A 26,346-nucleotide genomic window follows, 5' to 3' on the forward strand; every position below is an offset into this window, starting at 1 on the left:
TTAGAAATTTTGGAAAAAGGGCCTGTGGTGAAATTCAACGCTATGTGTTAAAGCTTTCGTCTGCTATGAAAAGCGAGTCTCCACATTGTTTTTGGTAAAATCTCCAAAATAATTATGCAAACCATGAAATACTAAAAAGAATAAAGTGTTTTCTCCAATTTGAGTCCCAGATTCAGTTTTCATCGATGTTTAGAAACTAAAATCTTTTAACTCAAAAACTATATGTATTTAACATCCAAACAACTTCCTTGCCCTTCTTCAAGCTGGCTGCAGAATTTTTTAGCTGTGGGGGTACAACTAGTAAGCTTATAAAAGAAAAAAATTAAAAATAACTCTTCATAAAGAATACTTTTTAAATTAAAACATATGCCTTAGTGTATCAAAAACTTTATTTGTTTCAATTGTGATTTCATAAACATTGTTCTTCTATGGTTTTGGAATGGGTATTTTAGTGAATTTTTTTATTAAGTTATTTACATGAAAAGTATTATTGCTGATGAAACATTTTATTAATGTTACACTTTGCCACCAATTTGCTTAATAGGCAAAATTTACTTTGTTTCTGTTTCTAATTTTTGACTTCAAGAATATCTATTTTATGTCGTATAAAAGTTCTTTTTGCTTTCTTATTTGCACTGTTTTTCCCCTTTTTAGAGTTTTTTTTTTTTTTCAACGATTATTTAACGTAACATAATGTGTGTATTTAATCTGTTTATCATTGCCATAAATTGTAATTAAGAATTAGAGTATTTCAGACTAAAAAGGACTTTTTTTTAACTCTGAAGAAATGTAGTGAAAGTTGGTATTTTATTTGCATTTAGGAGTGTTATAAAAGGTAAACATACCACTTTGGTAGGCGGCCAGGCTCAGACCTTGTGTTAAGATGACTGCGGTATAAGTCTTGTTATACATCACATTGAATGTGATGCAGTTATAAATGATAAAATGACTGAAACAGAAAATTAAAATATTTATATTTTATTAGTTCACAGTAATTTTCAAGATATCCACCTTGAGCAATGCCACTTAAAAGTGATTCAATACAAATGATAACAACATAATACATCTATTTGTCGGCCTTTCCATTTTACAATTTTGTTTTAACTTTTCATAAATTACTGTCATCATTCAATTTATCAGTGTTCTCTACTCTTGAAATAATAGATACTTTTTTAAACACAAAGGTAAACCCCACTGTTCAATGGCGTCAACAAATTTGGGACCCCATCCCAGTTTTTTTCTAATTCCTATTCTAGCAGCTTCTTTAAGTGTGAAAGGTTGCAGAGCCTTAGTCAGCAGAAGAGTCTTGTGCTCTTCACTCATTTGCCTTGATTGTTCAATGAATGGTATACTGAAAGCTTCGCTGGCGTCAATCAGCAAATTCAGGACTTCAGGGTTCAAACCGAGATGGATACGATGAATGACTTTAATAATTCCCAAAGGATGATCACGTTGACCTTGCATGACGATACGGGCTCCGTACCTGAATAAAAATGATTTTTGTTATTTAGGCATTGTTGATAAATACAGTGCCGGTGAAAAAATCTTTACATTTGGTTGGCATTCAAAAACTTTACATGCAAACTTCCTGACATGATTTTATTGGCATGTTCCCTAGTGATTTGGCCGAATATTCGTTATTCGGCTGTAAACAAGATTTAAAATATTTTAGGGGAGAGTGTTGTATCTTGGGACACTTTTCATGTTTTAGTTTTTAACATCAATTCTTTGAATCAAATTTAAAGTCTGGAAGTCACATTTCAATTCCCCAACATATTTTTCTGCAATATAGTTTTTAACAGTCAGACAGTTTAAAAATAAAATATTACCAGCCATTTAAAGTAAGAGTTCCAAACTGTCCCAAAGAACAATACCCTATTGTACCTTGTGACACATCCTGTTGTTCCATGGGCTACAACAGAATTCAGGAAACAGCCATATACCAAAAAACAAAAAAAAACAAAAAAAAAAAAAAATCATGGTAATGAATTACATTATGAATAATGAATTATAAATAACGAATAAATGAATTATTCTCTAACATCATAAATAATGAATAAATGAATTATTATCTAACATTAACTGTGTTTAAAAGATTACATCAGATTAGAACATTTTTCCATGTGCCTAAACATGTCTTAATTATTAAGAACCATATATATGTTGCAACTTGGAACATGTCCTAAGGTGCAATATGTTTGGCTGTCCCAAGGTACAATCACATTGTTTAAGAAAAACTAAAATGATTGTCGATCTAGATGCACTACCATTATTTTCTCATAAGCAAAATATTTAAAGTTGGGAAATGTAAGGCAAAGTGAAATGGGCTAAGATGACTGAGTTTTTTAAAAATGAACAAATCGGAAATTTTTTTTAGAAATTACAGCACGTAAAGAAATAACATTGTATTTTAAAACTTATGTTGAAACACTATTTTTTATTTTTGGCAGTAAATTTGAGTCTTCAAAAAAGTAGAAATTTTTCATTTTTTTTTTTTTTCATGGAGCAAAGTGAAAAATAAAATGTTTTTCTAATGAAATATTTTCCATTCGATTATAAAACATATTTTTGATCAAAAGAATCAGTAAATAAGAGGTTGAATGAATAAATGAAAAGATAATGAAGCAAACTAATACTTAAATGAATAAATCAATTAATATATGACAAAAAATAAATGAACAATTAAAAGAATAAATGACTAAAAAATAAATGAATGAATGAATAAATAAGTGAATTACTGAATGAAAGAATGTAAATGAATGAATTAATAAATGAAAACGTAAGTGATTTACATTAAATGGTTGAGTGAGTAAATGAAACAAACTATTTCACTTTGCCCCATATGTACTTGATTGATTGTACAATTCATTTAAAATAGGAATAAGCTTAATATTAAATAAATTAATACACCATTGAATATTAGGAGGTTTCAGTTATTTAAAATATTAATAACAGGAATTTTATCATTTTATGGTAACAAAATTAGTTTTTTATTTAGAACAAAGTATTACAATATGAGTATCATTTTCTAAAAATTGCCTGTATTACCAAATGCTTTAATCATCGGTGGTATATTTTTCCTGACTGGAATAGACTACATATGGTACTACATAGTTTAAATAATACCAGATAGATGGAGCTAAAAGCAGAGTAAAGCATTCACCATTTCACTTTGCAATGCTATTTCACTTTGCCCCATGTTCCCCTACTTCTCTTTTATAACAAAATAAAATTCCGTTGATTACTTTTACAAATACAAAAACAGAAAATGAAATAAAACTGAAGAAAATATTTACTTTGGAGTCATAAAATATTCTTTCTCTCATAAAATCACCAATTTAACTCTATTGATGCTGATTGTTACTATGGTATCACCATTTAGTGGTGAAGGTTACTATTAGAGATTGCAAAAAACATGGCTTCAAAAATAAATTCTAGGAAATTAGCAGTGTCCCAAGGTACAACACTCTCCCCTAATGGATAGTAGGATGTAACGCTCATGAACAAGTGGATCAAAAAGAACAAATCCTTAAAATGAATCGATCCGTTCATTCACTTAAAAAATGAAATGCCGTTCTTTTGAACAGTGAGCAATTTAGAACGTTGTATTGATGCACTTGTGCTAAAATGGCATTTTTTAAAAAATTATTTACATTCATCTTCAAATTCTTAACTCTCGGTCAATCCTCAAATTTCTTTTTTCTCAGTGCAATACAACATATTCATTTATTTCAAACCTTTATACTTTCTGCTTTATTCATCATTTTTCTTTAACCATTGCAGCTTGTTTGCAATTTTCCAATGCATCCATTAGTAATGTTTTGTATAACTTGTTTGAGCTACTAACAAAATGTTTGGACTTTCCACTTGCTGTCCCACGCACCTGATAAAATCCTTCTCACGCTTTCTGTTGCAAAAATTATTTCTTAAGATACCTTTTATCATTTTTCTAGCGATCCTTTTGTCTTCTATAACATCCCTATCAACTACCATCTATATTGATTTGGCTTTGTTTTAAACTTGGTTGGCAACTTCCAAATCGCTTATTTTACATTCAATATACAAAGATTTTTAATAAGAATTATTACTGTAATCTTTTTCCCTATCTAAAAAGGTGATGCTTTTATTTATTTATTTATTCTGTTCTCATCGGTACTGTGGAATAATTTTAAAGGTCTTATTTTTGGGTGAGTTTTTTCTTTTTTAATTAAGTTATCCGGTACTCCGGCTGAGCTACCGATATATTTGTTGTTACTTTTTTTGCTATACACAGTCTTTTGATAATAATCTATGTATATGTACAGTGCTGTAGCTGGAAAAGAAATATTTCAAGGAATGCACCTTTTTCTTTTGCGTAAATGTCATGGTTGACATGTGTTTGTTTTGGGTCAAAAAAGGTCAGTTTCGACTACTCACGCCAGTTTTTATTTAAAAAGCAAATGTTTACTTTAAAAATTAAAAAAACTTCGTTTCAAAACCAGTTTACAGTAAATTGCCTGTAACTACATTAATTCTTTTTAAATTAATGTCATCTTGTCTTTTTTCAAATTGTATTCTGAATTGTTTTAAAGAACATTAGTTCTGTATTTGCTTCAACATTTGCTTTATAATATATCAAGAAATGCTGTCACCTTGTTGACTTGCTGACTCGTGATGCATTCCGAAACATGTGAGGCTCTTTTTAGGGTATGCTGTTCCTACCCACTGACCAAGAAGCAGCTTAATTGTGATAATCTGAACATTCTACATCTGACTCCAAATAAAATATTTTTTGATTCATTTTTCATAGACATATATTCTTGCTTTTAGATAATTTTAGTTATTTTTCCTTCAAAGAATATTACTGATCTAATGACACATTTTGAGTGTACTTGAGTAATCAGGGGGTAAAACTGTTTGGAAGGTCAAAAATACTGGCTTAAGTGACCCAAATTTATGAAATACTGACCAATACTGACTAAAATTTTATAACTCAACAAACTTTGGCATAACAAAAAAGTATCATACTTAGTGAAATAGATGCTAGCTTTATTTGTAATGTGCAGCAACATAATGTAAAGCTTATTTATTTTGACTGAAAGATGTGAGTTTTATTTATATATTTACTGAATAATGAATAAAACTTTTTTGAAACTAGGAAAATTAAAATATCTTGCAACTGGTCAAAATATTATTAAAGGATTAAGAGCAGTCTTTCATTCCCAATTTTTTTCTTTGAAAACTCACTGGAAAACACAATTTAAAGAAAAATTCTGACATCAGGAAATATAAAATGGAAAAAATCTATAAACTTCACACTTAACCTTGTTAATTTTTAGTTTAAAAATTATTTTATTCCAACCCAGAGCAGATTTAGAAGATTGTTTTAATTATTAAGCTGCAAATATTTTTGCATGTACAGAAATTAAGTTCACTTATACTGCAAGAACTTATGATGAAAGTTAAAGACAGCAAATAAAGATAACACTTTAAACATAACAATTTTTTTTCTCTTTTCAAAATTTACACAATGTAGTTGCCATGTATACTTTATTGCTCTGATATTATCTTCATCTTACCTTACATTTTAGACATAGGAAAATTTTTCTAAGAGATTTTTTCAATGATGATAAAATGCAGAGTATTATAACAATGTAAAGCATATAATGTATCATGGTTGCATAAATTTAAAGATAAAACATGCAGACAATGCTCTTAATGCAGTGAAAACAGATCATATATAGTCTTGTAAATGTACAAATAAATTTAACTAGTTTATACACACAGAGGTTGGTATATAATGTGTTCTTGTGTGTATTTATCATTCACACAATACATTTTAAAATATTGTGGATGTGAGCATTGGCACTGTAGTATATAAAAATACAGCAATTTTTCTATGATACGTGGGCTTTACTTTTGTTCAGTATGTGAAGCAATTTATTTTACTATTTCCAAAGATTACTCTTGCATTTTTTGTATTTAATTAAAGAGAAAGTATCAGGCGGTAAAACTGTTTGGAAAGTCAAAAATACCTACTTTAGTGACAAAAATGTATTAAACGCCAATTGAATACTAACATTTTTTTTTTAAATACTGACTGACCAACTTTAGAATGATAATCAGCAATATTATGTGTTGAAAAATAGATGCCTATTTTATTTGTAATGTAGGGCAACACCTAATTTGTAATGTAAACCTAAAATAAAATTTTGACTTAAAGCTGTAAGTTTAGTTTAAATAATGTCTATATAATGATGAGTAGAGACCTACAAAAATTTTTAAAGTTAAGATTTGGGAAATTTTTTTAGATGCCAGACAAATTATTATTCATTTTAGAGAAATATTAAGTGCAACATGGCTTCTGTGTGGAAAAAACTGATTGTTTGGGTATCTTTTTAGTTTCCCGGGAAGCCTGGCACACAGAATTTGTCAGATCCGGGCCATAAGAATGATGACTTTTTACTGCAACCATGAAAATACTTTAGTTTAAAAGATGGTTCAAAAGTTTAAAATTTTATTAAATTATTGAGAAGAGTTTTTCTTTAATCACATTACTTTTCTTTTAAAACCACTGTAAAATTACTTTAAAAATGTCCAAAATCAGGAAAAAGACACAGAAGGTAAAGTATCTATAAACTGTACATTCAGTACTGTCTTTTTTTTTGATTTAAAAAAAAGCATTATACATTTGTTAGAGTGAAAATATTTGTACATGGTTAGAAAAGCTTTAAGCATTTATGTTTGAAAAAGATGATGATGAAGAGAGATGGAGAAACTAAACAGCCTAAAAAGAAAGTCTGACAACTTTTTAGTAAAATGGAGAGCATCTCATGTTCATAAGACTTTTAATTGTAAAAAGGAAGTATTGGGTAGAAACTGAATTCCCTTGTATCATGATAAATTTTTTAACACAATGAAAGTTACTAGTTATATTAAAGAAGAGTCATAAAAGTTCTTTCTTTGTTACGTTTGGAACAAAAAGAGGGGAAAAAATCAATTTGATGAATCAATTTTTTGAGAAATCACCCCTTATTTACGATGTAATGCATGATTAATGGTTTTGTACACATTTAAAAATAAAATATACACACTATGATCTTATGTAGTGATAATTGATTATTTTAATGGAGGCAAGTACTACATGATGTGTAACATAATAGTTATTCTACTATGAACTTTAAAGTATTGTGGGAGAGAGGGAGGTTTTTTTAAATTAACAAAAAATAATAATAATAAATAAATAAAATAAAGCAATTTTTCTGTTTCAATGATATTTATGTTTTATTTTGTTGGTAGTAGAAGCAATTTTAATCAGATAAATTTAAAATAAAAAAAATTTCCTGAATTTTTTTTTCCAACAGAATTCTTGATTATCCTTTTTAATCATTGCCAAAACAAAAGGGAATTTAATAGCAATTTAAACATTTAATGCGGAAATAAAGAGACATATCAATCATCATTTGTTAAAACAAGGAGAAAAAAAATCATTTACAGCTTTCTCATGCATTGAAATCCCTTCATTTTTATTCTACTAACCAATCATCAACTTTTGTCAATGCTGTTAAATCTACAAGAAACCATTTCAATTAAAGGTTATAAATGCTTTTTGTCTATTTCTCAAAACTTTAAAATAGTAATAATAATACAAATAAATTTAAAAAAAAAAACTTTAAACATACGCCTACTCTTTTAGCATTTGCAACAAAAAATTACTTTTAGCATGGTTAATTTCTCAAATGAAGGACTTAAATCAGCATTAATAATATGTTAAAACACTTTAAGTTTCTCAGAAATACCCTTAAAGTAGCCAAATTTGAGAAATATTTTTCATGTATCCAGCTATCTTTAGATAAGTTTGTTCAAAATAAATCTCTGTTTGTGCCAGATTTATATCTTTTGTGCCATTTTCGCATAGGTACTTAAGTTTTAATTTTGAACCATTAGGAAAAAAAGGAATGATGCACCCTCTGCAACATTTTTTCAACATGAAAGGGTTTTTTTTCAACGGGGGGGGGGGGAGGGCGATCAGACAGACCATTAGACGCACATTGCCCCATCTCAATACCTTACTTTTGAAATTTTGATTTTACAGTATTCATTAACCTATTTATTTGACAATTATTTCTTTTCAAGAGTTTTATTACAACAGAATAAGCATATATTTTTTCTTTCTTAAAAATATTTGTGAAACGTAGACTAAAAAGAAGCTATCAGGAAATTATTCTTATAAAATAATGCAAACTTTACCAGGTTGGCAAAGGTTGCCAGGCCAGGTTGCAGTATTGGCAATGTCTCACTTTTTTGCCATTTTAAAAAGTTTATAAGAAAAACAGGAAAAATATCACTGACGATCTTTTTCTTAAAATGAATTCTTGGGCAAATTTACAAAAAATTACTGACTTTAGGGGAGACTGTTGTACCTTGACCATGGTGTACCTTGCACCATGCACTCTAATCAGCTAGCGCTTTTACCTAGTAAGGAATCACGGTACTATGTCAGCCATGACAGTCTCTTCACCTGCCAGAGTAAGTTGTAGGTTGTAACTCCAGCTTTTATGTGGACAGTGCTAGTTTTGTGATTTGTGCAAACAAAAGTAAATAATTCCAGTGTTACTTAAATGAAATTGGACTTTTGAAGACTAGTGTTACCCAACTGATTGACCATTATATCTATTTCCTATCTCTTGGTAAGTGTATTCAACATTTAGTCTTTACTTTTTACATAGCTGTTAGGTTAGGGTAGCCACTTTTGTATAAACATGCACCCTCGTGTACCTAGAAACCAAGCTCCATCTTGTACCTTGAACTACTGGTTCAAGGTACAATAGGTTGTAGTGAGTTTTTTTTTTAGGTATTATTTCATTATGCCTCAAAGTAAAACTGGAATCAAGAGGGATCCAGTAGATGTTGAGGCAGTGCAAAATGCTATTGAACCAGTAAGAAGTAATGATCTTGACAAAAAATGACTTTTAGAGAGGGCAACAAAGTTTAAAGTGAGCTGGTCAGCAATTACTAGGCATTTAAGAAAGTTGAATGAAAGTGGTTCCAATAAACTTGAATACAACGTAAGTTATGCAGTTAAGCAAGTACAAGAGGTCTGTCTCAAGGTACACGAGCATCATGTACCATGGACCAAATTACATAAAATTTGAAAAATATACAAAAATAGAAAAATACTTTTTAAAATCAGAAATTTTTTTTTTTACTTATGTAAAAAGGCTTGAAGTTAAGTTTTAATAGCTAAAAACCATAAAGATCACACATTCTTTTTTTGAAAACCAAAACGTTTTAGAAGTGGTCCAAGGTACAACAGTCTCCCCTACTGACTAAATTTTGAGAAAACCGACAAATACTGACTAAGATCAAGAATACTGACTTGAACTGAATTTTACTGACCAGATTTATGCCCCGAGTATGTCGTGCAGAGAGATTACCTGCAACGTTTTTAAATGAGTTGAATGAACGGATCAAAAGAATGAACCATCCTCTGATGAACCGATCATTAAAAAGAACGACATTGCCCTCCTCTACTTGAATGTAAAACACGAAAATAAACTAAATCTTTATAAAGAGATTCAGGAGATACGATATTTGAAATAAAATAAACTGAAAAAGACTTAAGACATCACTGAAAAGTTACATCAGTGCAAAATATTAAAAGTTTTTTACTGGAGCAGCAAATGCTTGTATTTCATGCAAGTAAAAATATAAGGCTGGAAATAGAAAATCAAAGCACTCAAATGGTTTTTGTTTTATCAATAATTGGTTTTATCAATATTTAAAACAAGTAAAAGAAGATAGGGGACGAAGCCAAGAAAGAATGAGTGTGGTACTCGAAACTTGCTTCTAGTCCTGAAACACGAAACGCGATTTACTCGAGAGAAAAACATGTTAAAAAGATGATGAAAAAATACCTTTTCTACTTGAAATCATGATTTTACATTACAGAAATATAAGCTCTCCAATATCGTAAGAGTATTTAAATGGCGTTTTTCTCTCACTGTAGAACGTGCCCCGATACCGCGTACGCTAAGGCGATGTTGACACTTCCAGATCAGAAAAATACACATTGCTGAGAAACGATTTATTTCGAAGAAAAAAAATTAGAAATTTCAGAAAATTTTACGTTTTTAGTTTGGAAATTTCTCAGAAACAGGTTTTTAAATTTAACAAAACGCTCGGACGAAGCTTTTTCGTGATTGTTTTTATATATTATTTGACATAATATCGTCTGCTGTAGTTAACAATTTAAGTAATTTAAAGAGCCTGTTTAAATCATCTCTGGTTGCTTTGGATTTTAAAAATAACTTTAATTCAAACATTCTTAAAAGTTTTAACTCCGTCCTTTTATTTTTCTTCGAGTTTACACTTTAGTTTCTCTTTCCTTCTGGTGCATTTCTATGGAAGGAAAAAGTGAGTGGAGTTAATACGGTTTATCAGTGCTAAGTTCTAAAATCTCGACAAAAAAAAGAAAGGAAAAGAAAGCAAAGAAAAGAAAATGAAAAAAAAGGAAAAGATGTTAATTATTTCATTTACAAATAAAAGAAATTGTTGATAGCCTATTATGAATATTTACGCAACTAGCTTTTCATTGTTTTTGGACTAAATCAAAAGCTTCTTTCTCTTGAAGAAAATTAAAATTTTATTTCTGACTGTTTCAAATCGCAACTCCAGCTGGTTTCCTAGCAGCAAAATCGCCGATCTTCGGCGTCGCTCCTCGCCATGAAGCTGAAATCAAAGTCAAGTGATTCCGGCGTGGCCATTCATGACGTCGATTTAGCTCGGGCGCGCATGCGCAGAAGAATCAAGTTTTCCCCTCCCCGAGGAGCGACGCCGAAGATTGGCGACTTCGCTTCTAGGAAACCAGGGCTTAAAGTGTTGCACCAAAACATCCAAACACAACGAGTTCCGACGGAGGAGTAAGGGAAGGTCGTGTAACTTTGGTAGTTTTTTATCGTAGCTAATTTTTATCATGTTAACGCAATGTGAAACAACAGGTTTTTGGTTCTACGGGTTATCCTGCTTGTTTGCTTTGTATTTATTTTTGAAATTTTGAAAATTTTTGATTAGGTGATTTTTGGTTAATTTTTTTCAAAAAAATGATTTTCTGTCCAAGGTACAATCAAAGGTTTTACCTTGGGCACCCTTGATTGTACCTTGGGCAACAAACCAGTCAATCGTTTTTTGTGATTTTATCACATATTGCAGCTAATAAAAAGTGATCCCACCAAAAGTAATGTTAAATTGGATCTCATCTCGCCTGTGAACCAGAGGTTGGTGTAATGCTTTTACAACATCTGCAACTCTCACTCTAAAAACGTATTCAATCAAATGTCATATAAAAACATTTTTTTTCTTTCATAAAAAATTCGCAGTAGTTCGGTCGTTGTGGTTAGCTTCAAGCACCTGGCCCCCGTAAAATTTGGGTATGTTTGCCGTCGAGAAAGATACTAGAACCCATTTGCCAATACTTTCTGCTGGATTATAGTAAAATCCCACTCTCCCTCGATCCATTCTTCCTGAGTCTGTGGTACCTGACCTTCTGCTATCAATTTCGTAAGATAATCTTCAATCTGGCCATCATCTTGTTCACTAGATAAACTCCACCTATCATTTTCTTCTTCTGAACATTCCTCTTTAATCCTTCTCTTTGATCTCTTGTCACATTTAAGCTTTTTTTCTCACTACTTGGTCTTTTTATTTCTTTTTCAAAATGCATTTTCTGACTTGTGAAGCTTTCATCAAATCATTTTTTCGGGTTCATCAGCAAGGATTTTTTATTTCTTCTTCGTCTATTTTCCCACTTGTGTCTTGATTGTACCTAGGGCATCCACCTACCCACCTGTTTTGGGTGCCCAAGGTACAAGCAAAATGTATGACTAAGGTACACGAAAGTGACTTTCAAAATATTTTTGAAAAAACATCAAAATGTTGTAAACAAAACAGAAAATCTGATAACACATCGTGAAGCGCACATTTCAAACTATGAAAACACACGAATATCCCTTCCCAAATGACGCAGATAACAGGGGGTGCCCAAGGTATATGCGTGCCCAAGGTACACGACCTTCCCCTGCTACTAACCTTTTTATTGACCAAAGCAAAAAGTTGTCATTAGATAGCATTTGAACATCATGAAGAGTTGTGCGGATTTTTGAGAGTTGACTGTAGTAGCGTAAAACAGCTCAGGGAAGCCTCAGCCTGTAGATCCTGGCAGTCTTTTATTTACTGACGGTTTTTTTCCAGCTTCGTCAATTTTCTCGTAGAACTATTATTCTGAACGTTAAACCCAGCAAATTCAGTTCATTGAATTGTTGGAAAGCAGCACAAGCTGGTTTCTCTTTGAGTGCAAAGAAATAAAAAGATCGAATACTAAAATGGATGAGTAGTCTTAAAAATTCAGTAAATAAAGGGTTAATCTAACTTACTTGAGAAGTTCTCGAATGACTTTTGAATCTGGATGCTCGCAGCACTGTAAGTATTCTCCAATGGGAGGTTTTAACACAGATCTGTCATCAGACATTGTGACTGCATTCGGATTTGCTCCGTGGCGCAAAAGTGTCTTCACGACTTGGATTTGGTTTGGAATTTTTTCAGTCATTGCAAGATGGAGTGCCGACCCGACGACGGTTGACGCAGCGTTGACATCTGCGCCAGCACTCAAAAGAAGCTCTAAAATCTGGCAGTTACCTCGGAGAACAGCAAAGTATAAGGGGGGCGGTCTCGTTTGCTCCAGTGGGAAGCAAACGCGTGCGTTATGTCCGATGAGAATTTCGACTGCCTGTAAATTCTCGAAAAGCACGGCATAATGTAAAGACGTACGATGATCTTCTGTAGACATGGCATTGACATCAGCATCATTCCTGAAAAAGACAACTCTTTAATTGGTTGGTTCCTACACTATCTCCATTTTCCAATCCATCCGGCAATCGACAACTGCATTGCTTAAGGCGTCAACCAATGAGAAACACTTAATGAGTCAAATTGTACACATTTCGGTGACGCCCAATGAACTATAAATTTGGTTGCTTACAGGTTTCGTAAACAGATGACTTGCTAAGTACGACTGTCGGTTACCGGATAGGTGTAAAATTAGCATATGAAACTTTAAAAGCGTTTAAAAAAAAAGTGATCCGGACTGAGAGTAATATGTTAGTTCAAGACAAACGAAAAAAAGAAATACTTGACTCATATACATTTTCTGTATTTCATTTGTTAGAACTTTATAGTAACGTACCTTGGTTTTTGTTTATTATAAGAACTTCAAGTCCTTTACAAGAAAGTTTTTCTTATTAATATCCATGCAAGTAAACAAAGCCGTGTTCTACCTAACGAGCAAATGAAGAGTGTCTAGTGCTTGTGAATTACGGCATGCTTTCATGAGTGGTGTCAGTCCCTGAAGATCTCTGGCGTTCGGGTCAGCTCCAAAAGCCAGCAGCAGTTCAATGGATCTAGTGTCCATAGGGTTGACTAAATTTATTTCGTGTCCTAGATAGTATAGAGCATTTGGGTTGGCTCCATGCTCTAGCAACAGTTGGACTGTCTCGTGCTCTTCATTCCGTATGGCTAAACGCAGAGGTTCGTCAGCAATCGTAGCCCGTGGAGGGTCACCATGAGCTTCGTCATTAGGATTCAACTAAAAAGAAACGAGTCACATATAGCGTTATAATTAGACTACATTGCAAAGGCTCATTGAATGGATCTTATAAAATTTTTCTCACTATCAGGGGCATTATTTTGCCGATATCGTAAAATTTCCTACTGTTTATAAAAAAAAAAAAAAAAAAAAAAAAAAAAAAAGACGAAATGCAGAAATACTGCTTAGTTTCATCAAAAAACCTTTTCCATTGGCAATTCAAAAAATAACTTAACAAAAGTATTCCGGAAGAAAACTTTTTCACGAAGTCAATGAGATACATAAAACACTAAGGCACTGGCACTTCACATAGTCACGAAGTATTTGCTCCCCCTCTATACATCAAAGCATTGAAACAATAATAGAAGTCGGTGGAAATAATATTTTTAATGATAATTATATTATCTGGCATCGTAAACAAAAACTGGGAAACATAAAGAATCACCTATTTATATGTGCAATTCTACAGAAAACGTTCTTTTGTCATCACAAACTTCTCAATTTTTCAACTTTACACAACGGACGTAGTTTGACATTTTTTGGAAAGACTAAATGTGACTTTTTATTTCAAATTGGGTACTGTTTACAAACTCATCGTCAAATATATTCATTTATTTCTGAGATTTTGATGTTTAAAATGTGTTAAAAGGTGTCATTCTGCAATTTTTTTCCTTGGTTGCTTTAATTTTGATTCATGAATCATGAAATCAATGCCCCATAAAATTGATCGTGAAAGCTTGTAAAAACTATTGAATGGTAATTACGCAAAATGCTGGAGACAAGTTTTAACTATGCAGAAACCATAGTAATAAATGCAATCAAGCGAAAAAGAAACGTAGTTTCAAGTAAAGACACTTTAAGCATTATAAAAATCTATTTTAAAGATACATTTTGTTTTGTTTTTTTTTTTTTTTTTTTACTTCCTTTTAAAAAAAAGGAAGTATTGTATTCGTGAAAAAAAATTCACTCAAAAATCGGCCTTAATTTCCATTTTGCTCGACCCCGAATGAATCTTGAGTTCTTTTTTTTTCAACCCGACCACACGTGGATAGGTGCCTAAGAACGTATAGACCCCCGAATTATCCATTTTGACAATCCCAAATTAAATACAACGAATTTTCTCGTGACGTCCGTACGTACGTATGTACACTCCTGTTTGTGAAAATTGCTACACCACGAAGGACTTATGCGAGTGAGCTGAAAATGGCAGGAAATGTAAAGTAGGGCATGATATGCAAATGATTAGAATTGCAGACTGGTAACGCATGCGTATGCTGAGCAGGCCCTCTGAACGGCGGATCGAACCGAATATAAATAGACGGCTGTAGCGAGGCGTGTATGATTATCGGTGCTTATATGCTAGAGTGAACGTTAACTGAATCTTTACTATGCCTCTTCGACGAAAGAAAGCGAAATTTGAGCAAATTTCGGAGTTTGAACGGGGCAGAATCGTCGGTCTTCGTGAAGCTGGATTGTCTTATCGTGCAGTAGCCGCTCGTGTGCAGCGTAACAGCAGCACAATCATGCGTGTTTGAAAGCAGTGGATGGACGAGAGTCGGACAGCTCGGAAATCCGGGAGTGGACCTCGAAATGTGACGTCAGCTCCATTGAGAAGAGATAAAATAGTGGAAGTGAAAAATTTCTTACGTGAACCAAAGATTCCAAGTCACGTGATAGATTTCAAAGCAAAGCATTGGAAGTATTCAGATTTCTTTTGCTAGTTTCGCGCAAAGCGTATCAACCATTCGTCGTTTTGAGTAACGTGACTTGGGGTCGTAGCCTCAGCTTTTGCCAAAGCCAATGATTGTACTTGCTCCCTCCATTTATACTCCTGCTCTAAGGTCAGCTCGCGATGACAGACACCTGGTGCGTATGGCGCTGACGGACCGCACATCTTCTTCTAGACAATTGGCAGCACAGTTGTCAACAGCTACAGGTGTTTCATTGTGTGCTTCATCAATTCGGAGACGTCTGCTGCAGCGTGAGCTGCGCGCAAGGATTCCTTTATACAGGATTCCTCTCACGCAAAACCATCGCCGCCTGCGGCTACAATGGGCCAATGTGCATAGGAGCTGGTGTTTTGATTGGCAGCAGGTCGTCTTTTCTGAAGAATCTCGCTTCAATTTGTGGCACCATGATGGCCGAATTCGAGTTAGGCGCTATGCCGGTGAACGGTACATTCCGAAGTGAATTATCGAACACCACAGTGGACGAACACCCGGAGTTATGGTCAGGGGTGCCATAGTATATCATGGGCGATCACAGTTGCTACGAATTGTGGGCAATTTCAACAGTACCCGATACATAAACGAAATTTTACAGCACCAAGCTATTCCTTTCCTGCAAGGATTGCCAGGGGCTGTATTCCAGCAGGATAATGCCCGTCCACATGTCGTCAGGACTATCAAATTCTACCTTGATTCTCAGCAGGTACAGCTTCTTCCTTGGCCTGCATATTCCCCGGATATGTCACCGATTGAACATGTGTGGGATTTCGTTGGGCGGCGTCTCGAGCGTGATCCTCGTCCTGTTGCTTCGACAGACGAATTTTGGCTGCGAATACAAACAATATGTGTTTTATGTGATTTGCATATCAGGTTTAACTGCAAATTGATGCTTGTGTGTAATCTATAAATAGTATCTCCTATGGTTTAACTGCAGACTCTTGCTCAGGCTTGTAACTGTTTATGTTATGCTTTTAATAAACGTTCATAAAATACAGCATGGCGCTGTCGTACTCGAACTTACGAGCATAGAACAAATTAATTTGTTTAAATTGAAGCAATGAAGTCGTCCATAAAACCATTAAGAAGCTTGAACTCAAGGGGAAATTTTGCCGACGAATGGCGCAGGTTGCATCAGAACTTTGAAATTTTTCTGAAAGCCGTAGGCTATATACTGAGAAAAAAAAGTGACGATGTTAAAGTCGCAATATTGCTGAATTGCGTTGGTGAAGAAGCAGTGGAATTGTTCAATACATTTCAGCTTACTGACATCCAACAAAGTAAATATGAAGATGTTTTAGCTGTCTTCGAGAATTATGCAAACCCCAGACGGAATATTGTAGTGGAAAGATACATTTTCAATTGTCGTAAACAAGAACGTGATGAGAAATGTGATGAATTTATAACAGATTTACAAAAATTCAGGGACGGATACAAGGGAGGGGCGATGGGGACGATCGCCCCCTCCTTGAGCCGAGACACTAGTACATTCTTCAAGTATATTTTCGATATTAAAGTTCCAAAAACGCAATTTTACATAATCTTCGATGGTGTTAGAAAAAAGGGAGCGATTCCCCGAATTCTTCCGGAATTGAAGTTTTGAAAATGCAATCGTAGCCAATCTCTTATTACTCTGGGGATAGGGACTAGAACTTTCAATAGGATTTTTTTTTTTGAAATTGAAGTTCTAAAATCTCAATTTTGGACGATCTTAGATGATATTAGGGATAGGTAAGCGAGGGGGTCAGTATACTCCTTTGAAAGTTTCCACAGATTGAAGTTCCAAAGAGTGAACAGTGAAAACAATCGCCCCCTCCTTGAACATTTTCTGAATCTGCCCTTGCGAAAATTAATCAAGCATTGTGAATATGGAACTTTGGCGAACAGTATATTACGCGACCGTATTGTTTTGGGGATAGCTGATTGAGGCATTCAGGAAAAATTGCTACGAGAAACTGATTTATCCCTCCAAAAAGCCATAGAGATATGCAGAGCTGCAGAACTGACAACTGAGCAAGCAGCAGTCTGATATTATACAACGGAAAGAAGAAATTAATTTCCTAACGAGAAAAGACTGTACAGAAAAAGAAGGAAGAAATACGAAATTTCAATCCTCAGTGCCTTGCGAAATAAACGAATCGGCAAAATCTGACTTGTTGCGTAAATAGAATGACTCTAGTTATTTGTGCAAGAAATGTGGCAGGCAACATTCAAAAGGACAGTGCTTGGCGTATGGGAAACAGTGCAATATATGTAAGGGACTAAATCATTTCGCGATATACTGTAAATATAAGTCAAAAGCTGTGAATTCGATTCAAGAGAATTTCATTGTTGATGCTGTTTTTAATGATGGTGGTCGTAATTCATGTTGGATGCATAAAATAGAGGTATGAAATAAAATTTTAATGTGTAAGTTAGATACAGGTTCTAGTGTAAACGTCATCCAAAATAATGTTTTTAATTCCTTGAATTGTACTAATTATGTTAGACCTACTAATTTAATGTTGGAGGCATTTGGTAGAAGTCAAATTAAACCAATAGGCATTGTTAATTTAGAATATAAAGTAGGAAATATCGTTAAATGTTTAGAGTTCGTTATTGTGAATTGTGAACGAAGTTCTGGAACGATACTTGGGTTGTCCGTCTGTGAGGAATTTGGTTTTGTTAAAAGACATAATATTAAAAGCTTGAAAGTTATATTTAGTATTCATGGCATTCCTAGATTCGTTGTTGCAGATAATATGCTTTTTGGTTCTAGGGAATTTAAAAAATTTGCATTAGATTGGGTTTTTAAAATAATCAGTAGCAGTCCAAGGTATCCTAAATCTAATGGCCAAGCGGAAAGTGGAGTTAAGATTACTAAAAGTATACTTAAAAAAATAGTAGTCTAAGGTATCCTAAATCTAATGGCCAAGCGGAAAGTGGAGTTAAGATTACTAAAAGTATACTTAAAAAATGTTAAGAGTCTAATCGGGATATATACATCGCGCTCATGGAATACAAAAATACATCTATTGAAGATTTAGATTTTTCCCCATCCCAAGCCCTAGTAAAAGAAATCGTACTAAACTGCCAATAAGTAGAGAGTTGTTAAAACCTGAATTACAATGTAACGTTCGGGATAAAATTATTAATAAGCAACAAATAAGTAAGTTATATATTATGATAAAACTTCTAAAAAACTTGAGGATCTTCATAAAAGTCAAAACGTGTTAATTCGTAATGGTAATGAATGGGAAAGAGGTAAAGTAGTTAGAACAAATAAAGAGCCTCGTAGTTACTGGGTGAAACAAGAAAATAATCGTGTAGTAAGGCGAAATAGGTGCCATGTAAGATCTTCCTATAATGAGCCCAAATTTAGATTTGATTGCCATATGGATGGTTCTATAAATGTTGAAAATGTAACAAGTGATTCAAATATCGATTCGGGTGTTGAAAATTCAAACAACAATTGCTCTAGAATGAACTCAACATATATGTAACAAGATATAGAAGAACTGTTAGACCACCAGATAGGTATGTTGCACCGGTAAAATAGTTTGAACTTTAAATACTTGAGTTGGTTTGCGTATATAGTTTTAATGTTTAAATTCTGAAAAAGGAAGGTGTTTTATGTGATTTGCATATCAGGTTTAACTGCAACTTGATGCTTGTGTGTAATCTATAAATAGTATCTCCTATGGTTTAACTGCAGACTCTTGCTCAGGCTTGTAACTGTTTATGCTATGCTTTTAATAAACGTTCATAAAATACAACAATATGGAATACTCTTCCGCAGGCAGATATTCAAACTTTGTTTCACTCCATACCGAGTCGTGTAGCAGCTCTTATTGCGGTGCGTGGTGGCCACACAAAATACTAATTTGTCTCTTTTTATTGTTTGTTTGGTTTGAAAATGTAATTATTTATTTGTACCGTTACCACTCAACTCTGTATTAAATTTCATTCAACTATGATGCTTCCTTCATGGTGTTACTATTTTCACAAACAGGAGTGTATGTATGTGCGTATGTATGTCGCATGACTCAAGAACGGTATGTCCTAGAAAGTTGAAATTTAGTGCGTAGACTCCTAGTGGGGTCTAGTTCTGCACCTCCCCTTTTCGTTGCAGTCGGGTGTTTTTAAAGGGGGCTTTTGCGCCTTTTGGGGGGGGGAATCATTGTTAATTTCGATGTAAACTCAAGTGGTGTTATAATTTGGTGGACACTTAGCGGTATATCGCCAGTCTTTTGGTCGCCAAGTTTTGTCGCCAACTTGACGACTAATTTGGCGGTTTTTTTTTTAAATCTGATTTTAATTTGGCCGCTGTTGGTGATATTTAAAGAGTAAACTATTGAATCATATTAAAATTGCCAGTAATGGGGAAATTACATTAAATTGAAGTAAAAGGAATTCATGTGATGCACGTCAGCTCGTTTCTTTTTCCTTTTTCCTTCTTTTTCCTTTTAGACCATTTAAGACAAATATTCTGACTAGAGGCAGTGGATGGTAATGGCATTTTATTACTAATATTAAACGTCCGCATAAATAAGTATTAGTTGGCACTGTTTAATGCTTGTTATTTTTAACCGACTTCAAAAAGGAGGCGGTTATCAGCTCATACCGTATGTATTTTTTTTTTTTTTTTTGTTTGTCCACTCACAGCGTCTCACCTAGTGAACCGATTTTGATGATTCTTTTTTTAATGGATACGGGATGGCTCAACTTAGGTCCCATTACTTTGTTTGACCATATTTGTCCTTTAGAAAAAAAGTTATGGGCAAAAAACAATAAATTTCATGCAATTTCCCTATTAAATGATTAAATATGAAACCCATTGTTATGAAAGTTTGGTGGCATACAACAGTAACATTAATAGTAATTGTAATGATAATTTTGAATGAAGGCTTCTCTGAAGCAAGCATCAATTCTTTGCTATTGCTTCATAGTAGGGGTAAACCTAACCTGGAAGCGAGGTGATGCAGTGATTATGATCTGCCTTCACAATGCTACCATTAGGTTTGCCTCAACTACAGTAGTATTTTTATCGTTATCATCTATGCCGATAACAGATGATCGGAGCTAAGTAAGAAAATACAGGATTGCATCATGAGCAACTTAGATGCTGTGAAACGTAAATTAGTTAGGAAAAACGCAATACTTAAATGGTTATAATTAAATAACTACACATGATTTCCAGAGAGGAACAAAGATAAGTTTTTAGTGCCAATCGCTTAAAGTTTAACGCGTGTTGATAGTTTTTTTTTTAGTATGGAGCATTTTTAAGAAAAAAATGTGAAGTTTCGTGATGGTAACTTCCTACTATTTCTGAAATACCTACATTTACACTAAAAAGAATGAAATAAAAAAAATTTGAAAAAAAAAATAGAACCGACTTCAAAATTGCTCTAAAAAGTGAAAAATAATTTTATTCTTTAAACACCATCGATAATGCTTTTAAACATAGTTTTTGAAGTTGGCGCAAAAACGACGGATAAAATCATTCACAGCCATAACTCAAATACAACTATAAATTTAACCAGGCCCAGTTTCTTCACTATCACATACATTATGCATTGATGACAGCATATTTGAATAACGATATAAATGTTTCGTTCGTAACTTTGGATGCTTTTCTGAAAAAAAATATGAACGAAGCATGGTTACACTGGATTTTACGTTTTGTTTTTGCGCCAACTTCAAAAATTATGTTTAAAAGCATTATGGATGGTGTTTGAAGAATAAAATTATTTTTCACTTTTTAGAGCAATTTTGAAGTCGGTTCTTTTATTTTTTTACAAATTTTTTTCTCTTTAATGTGGTGATAAGTAGGGAAGGGTGTCTCAAAGCGGGTAGGCTAACGAAGAACGCTCGAAAGTTGTAGTTTTTGCGGATTTTTATCGCAACAATTTCGGTTTTATTTCCTAGCAGGGTTCTTGAACTTCAAAATAAAAGTGGTTTTTGCATTATTTCAAACCCAATACTTATTTATTATCAAACATCATAAAAACTTAAAAAACCCGCTTTGCTCTACCAAGGGGCCTTCAGCGGGTAAGCTTAACTAATTGTAATCTGGTATATTTTCCAATTAAATATGAAGTTATAAATGATTAAATAAACTGACTAGCTAACTGCCATTATAAAAAATGTATAAAAAAGTTATACTTATCCAATTCAAATTGAAATTTTTTGTCAGCACAATTGTTTATAGAAATATCTGATTAAATTAATAGACTAACTAATTACCAAAAATAACTTTTTGAAATTATACTTATCCTATTGAAATAGAAAAATCTAAGTCAGCACATGTGTCAAGAAATTATAAATAAATATATGATTTAATCTTATATGCACTTCGCCCGAAGACACGCTTTTTATTTTAATAACTATTATTTTAAATTTAAAAAAGATACAAACGAAATGGCCATCGTAGTTTGTAGGTGGACGGTGTGAGAATAACGTAATATTATTGATATTTAAAAAAAGAAACTGGTTTTTGACTAATCACGAGTTACATACCCTCAGTTTTTTTTTTATAGATATGTATCATTTTTCTTATTTTAAGCCTGGTTACGCCATGCCGCTTCACTGCTGCTTCGCTGTGACCGATTGAAACTCGGTGGTGTTCGGGTAAACATCGCACACACGCATACATTGCAGGTTACACACCATACGGCGGCATACAAATGCCTAACCGCTTTGAGCGACCTACATGCTTTGGGCCACCCTACCCTATATAACAGTAAAAAAAGGAAACGGGAAACGCTTTTCAAAGATTGCCTGGGACGCTTATAGTATAAATGTATTGGATTTGATTGCCCTATCTTGGCATTGTAAATCTGTTGCGAAGTTATGGAATGTCTGTCTTATATTTTTTTTAAAACTAATTTTATTATACCATGCGATTTAAATAACCCAATATACAATTTTAAACTTTTGTGGTCTAGTGTAATATGCTTTCATGACAGATATTACACTAGACCACAAATTATTAAAAAATATTGAAATAATTCATTAACTCTTTCTAGTGGACCGACTGACTGAAGTCGTAGGTTGAGATAGTAGATCTTGATTATATGCACCTTGAAACCAGAAGTTATGGTGCAAAACTGATCTTTTTGCACAGCAATTTAATGTGTGGAATTTATCAATATGTTTCAGAGAATGCTTTTTAAATAACAGTAGATCTAAAGCACAAATTATGCCAACTTAATAAGATCAATTTAATTTTTATTCATAACTAAATGTACTCACTATCGAAAGAAATTTATCCGCCTATGCCTTAAAAACTGCCTGTGTTTTCACTTGATCCATGATTTGTTAGCCAGTAGTGCAACATTTTATTAGACATATAATCATTTCAGCATAATTTTTATAACTTTTAATCTAAACCTCCCTTATAATCGCTCTCAAGTGGGGAGGTTTGATCTACTTTGAACACTCTTGAAAAATCACTGGTAAAACGATTAATATATAATCTAAATGAAAAATAATGAAGTAAAAAAAAATCCAGACATTATATATAAGACAACGAATAATTCTCAACTTAGAAATTTCCCAAAGAACAAATAGAAAAATATTTTGGTAAAAAATGCAACCCCCCCCCCCCCCCAGCCCCATAATTGTTCATCTAAACGCGCTCAATGCAGAGCATAGATTTCGTAACTGCAAAATTAACTGTTTAAAGCGGAGAAATTGGTTTGTGGATATTAGCGCTGATATCGGCGGTTTTCTCGACTTACTGTATCAACATTTTGCTGCATAACCTGCCAAACTTTTTTTACTCAGAGTTTCAAATAGAACTTCAACAATCTATGAAGGCAATTAAAAGTAAAAGAGACTATCTGACCTCCGTAAACCTTATCCGTGCTCCAAACTCGACAAGTAACTCTATGAGTTCGTTGTAGCCTTTCTCGGCGCATATATGCAAAGGTGTGTAGCCGGCTTCATCCATGAGGTTTGGATCGGCTCCCAATTGCAGAAGAAGACACAGGGCATCAAAATCACGCTGAAAGGCTGCGTAGTGGAGCAGCCGAAGACCTTTGGTGATGGGCTCATCCAGGATTGATAAGGATTCTTCTAACAGGATTTGTATCTCTTCGAAAGGCATTCCTCGAATGATGGAATCGGCGAGGAAGCGCAGCGGTCGTCTTGAACATACTGATCTCTGGAGAGACTCCAATACATCTGTAATACAAAATTAGAATCATACAAAGTGGTCAGGGCCTGATTACTGAATAGGCCAACTAGGCCTTGGCTTAGGACCCCGCTCTTTAGGGCCCCCAAATGGCTAAAATTGCTTTTGCTAATGGCTTAAATTGCGTTACCTAACAAAAAAACGGCAATGTTTGATTACGGGGGGCCCTGAAAAAGGGTTTGGCCTAGGGCCCCTAGACATCTTAATCGGAGTCCTGAGAGTGGTCCAAAAACACTTCCCTTGTATATGAAGCACTAGCGGCTTATCCAATGAACCAACTGAATCAAAATTTCAAACATGGTCGTTTTAAAAGTATGCTCTCTTAGGTGATTTCAAACAAAGCACTGCTCACGGTTACGGTTACAGAGAGGGAATTTTGAAGTTTCGAATGGCGAAGCTTACCTTTTTTTCTTGTGCAAATTCATCAGCATATTGGAAAACCACAAAGGGTGTCAAAATATTTGGCATTTAACGAAATTTGCCGAGTAAAGCATTTACAAAGAAGAACTATAAAAGAGGACTGATGACAACACGAAAAAGGAGGATCTTTGAATAACTTTGCATAATTCATGGAGTTATACAGTACTAGGAAACACCAATCACAGGGTTTGGCAGTACTAAGTGCACCAATCAAAGAGCACCACATGCAAACCCGTTGAAATACCTTAGAATAAACACAGTTGAAAGAGTTTCTTTAGTTCAGTGTTCGAATGTGCCAAAGAGCAACTTTAATCACACACAAATCATTCCAACGCAATTTGTGTTTTTTAATTCATTGATCGACCTGTACAAAGGAAAAATGGATGTTACCATTCAAAAACTAATATATATATATATATATATATATATATATATATATATATATATATATATATATATATATATATATATATATATATATATATATATATATATATATATATATATATATAACCATAACCGTGAGTGCGTTGTTTAAAATCATCACAATCTCCAGCGCATACCATCAATCAAACAACCATATAGGAAATTTTGGTTCCATTGATTCTACAGATAGGCCTTCAAATATACAGGAAGTTTCTTTTGGACCACCCTGTATATCCTAGGCACTAGAATCTTGCTAATTGGAACCACGTCAAACCGGAAATTCTGAAAAGCCAAAAATGATGCTTGGAAAAAGCTTTTCGAGTCTTTCGATTTGGAAATAAATTTTTCATCTTTGAAGTCGAATTTCCATTTCGCTGTTTGTGAGGGAGTGCCTTGGAGGATTTATACCAGACATATAATTTCGATTTGGTACCACAAGAAAATCCTCACGGAGGTCTATCGTTCTCTTCTGGTCAGTAGCAGCGCGAAGGATAGCACCTGACAAACCTGTCATACAGTAGATAGCGCTGATTGTTGACCACTTTTTTGTTCCTTCATTCCCCTGAAATGGCACAGTCTTACCAGTAAAACAGTTAAGTTACCGGATCCAGTTCAGCTTTGTCATAATAAAGCCTTTCCCTGCATTTTAAACATTACCGAAACATTTTATAAAATTATCATGCCGTGGCGCGAGTATCATTGTTGATGACGTCAGGAGCGTTTCTCGATCATTGAATGTTACATATATGAGGATTGCTGTTAATATTATTGCTTTATATAAGCAAAATTCCTGTAAAAAATAAGTTTCGTATTTAGTCTTTCATTTGAAAGAAAGTTATTTAATCAGTAAAATGTCTAGGAAAGTCTTTCAATTTACACATGAAAAGTAATGATTTTCTTTTTAATGAATCATTATGGTTGACTCAAGGTGTAGAACATCTGAGTCATATCACTATCTTTCAGTGAAAAAGAGGATCATTCAAATAGGATAATATAGCAGTACTAGAAGAAATGGAGGGGGGGGGGGAAGCCGGACCTGTGCCCTGGACGGTATTTTCAACGTTTAGTGTGGCGCTCAGCCATGGATCCAAGAGGTGATCATAAATCCCCTTTACCAGACCAAAGATGCGTTTTTAGATTTTAAATCTTTAAATTAGGGAAGTTTCCGAGGCAGAGACCCGATCCCCACGCTCCTTCTTAATACCCCAAAAATAAGTTAAACCTACATTTTCAGGATTTCAATTTTGAAATTTTTCCGTGGGAACCGCCTTTTCCCCTTTAATTTAGCTAAACAGATTCTAAAATGGCGTTTTTGGGGAGGAATATAGCCATCCTAAAATGGACTTAAGTCTGGAGAAAGATTTCGGGAGGGAACCCCTCTCCCCTCCCTCTCCTTTTTTAGGACGTCATTTTCAAAAAGTTTCCAGGGAAAAGGCATCTGGCTTTCCAAAGTTTTTGTTGACATTTAACCACCCTCTGAGGTCACCACAGATAGCTTACAACACGTTTTTGAAACTTTAGTATCAAAACGTTTCCGAAAAGAACCCCCAAACATCTCTTAACATATACGAATGAAAGCCTGAAATCGATTTCAGTTATGAGAATATTTCTGGAGGAAATCTCAGTTCCCCTTTTCCCCAAATGCCAACAAAAAGTCTGCGTTTTTCTCAGTCGAGTCTAAAAAAATTTCCGGACACCCTTTTCATCCTCAAAGGTAGCCAAAAACTGCGTTTTTAGCGCTTCAATTTCGGAAAACATCATCGAGGAGCCCCTGACCCTCAGAATTAACCAAAGATTGCCAAAAACTGACTTCAAGTTTGATAAAATATCGTGAAGGAACTCTAAACTTATAGAGTGTGCCGTTCTCGAACGAACGGGTCTGTCTAAAAGACCGAACCCTTAAAATGAACGGTCTGTACCATCTCCTAAATAATGAAAGGCCGTTCTTATGAACGATGATATTTATTTTATATAATACTCTC

The 26,346-nt window shown here is 33.8% G+C and overlaps 1 protein-coding gene across 2 annotated transcripts in view; it reads right to left on the bottom strand.

The window, feature by feature from the left end:
* Positions 1–983: 983 nt before the first annotated feature.
* The window catches only part of LOC129219394 (ankyrin repeat domain-containing protein 50-like), a 57,409-nt gene continuing 32,046 nt past the window's right edge, over positions 984–26,346 (bottom strand). For both annotated transcript variants that reach the window (XM_054853782.1, XM_054853781.1), the window contains exons 2-5: positions 23,171–23,508; positions 13,311–13,618; positions 12,411–12,845; positions 984–1,483 (exon numbers count right to left, since the gene is read on the bottom strand). In XM_054853782.1, the coding sequence (XP_054709757.1) occupies positions 1,147–1,483; positions 12,411–12,845; positions 13,311–13,618; positions 23,171–23,508 (1,418 nt within the window). In that variant the 3' untranslated portion in view covers positions 984–1,146. The remainder of the gene's footprint in view (positions 1,484–12,410; positions 12,846–13,310; positions 13,619–23,170; positions 23,509–26,346) is intronic.

This window comes from Uloborus diversus, chromosome 3 (assembly GCF_026930045.1).
Source record: "Uloborus diversus isolate 005 chromosome 3, Udiv.v.3.1, whole genome shotgun sequence".
Classification (NCBI taxonomy): Eukaryota; Metazoa; Arthropoda; class Arachnida; order Araneae; family Uloboridae; genus Uloborus; species Uloborus diversus.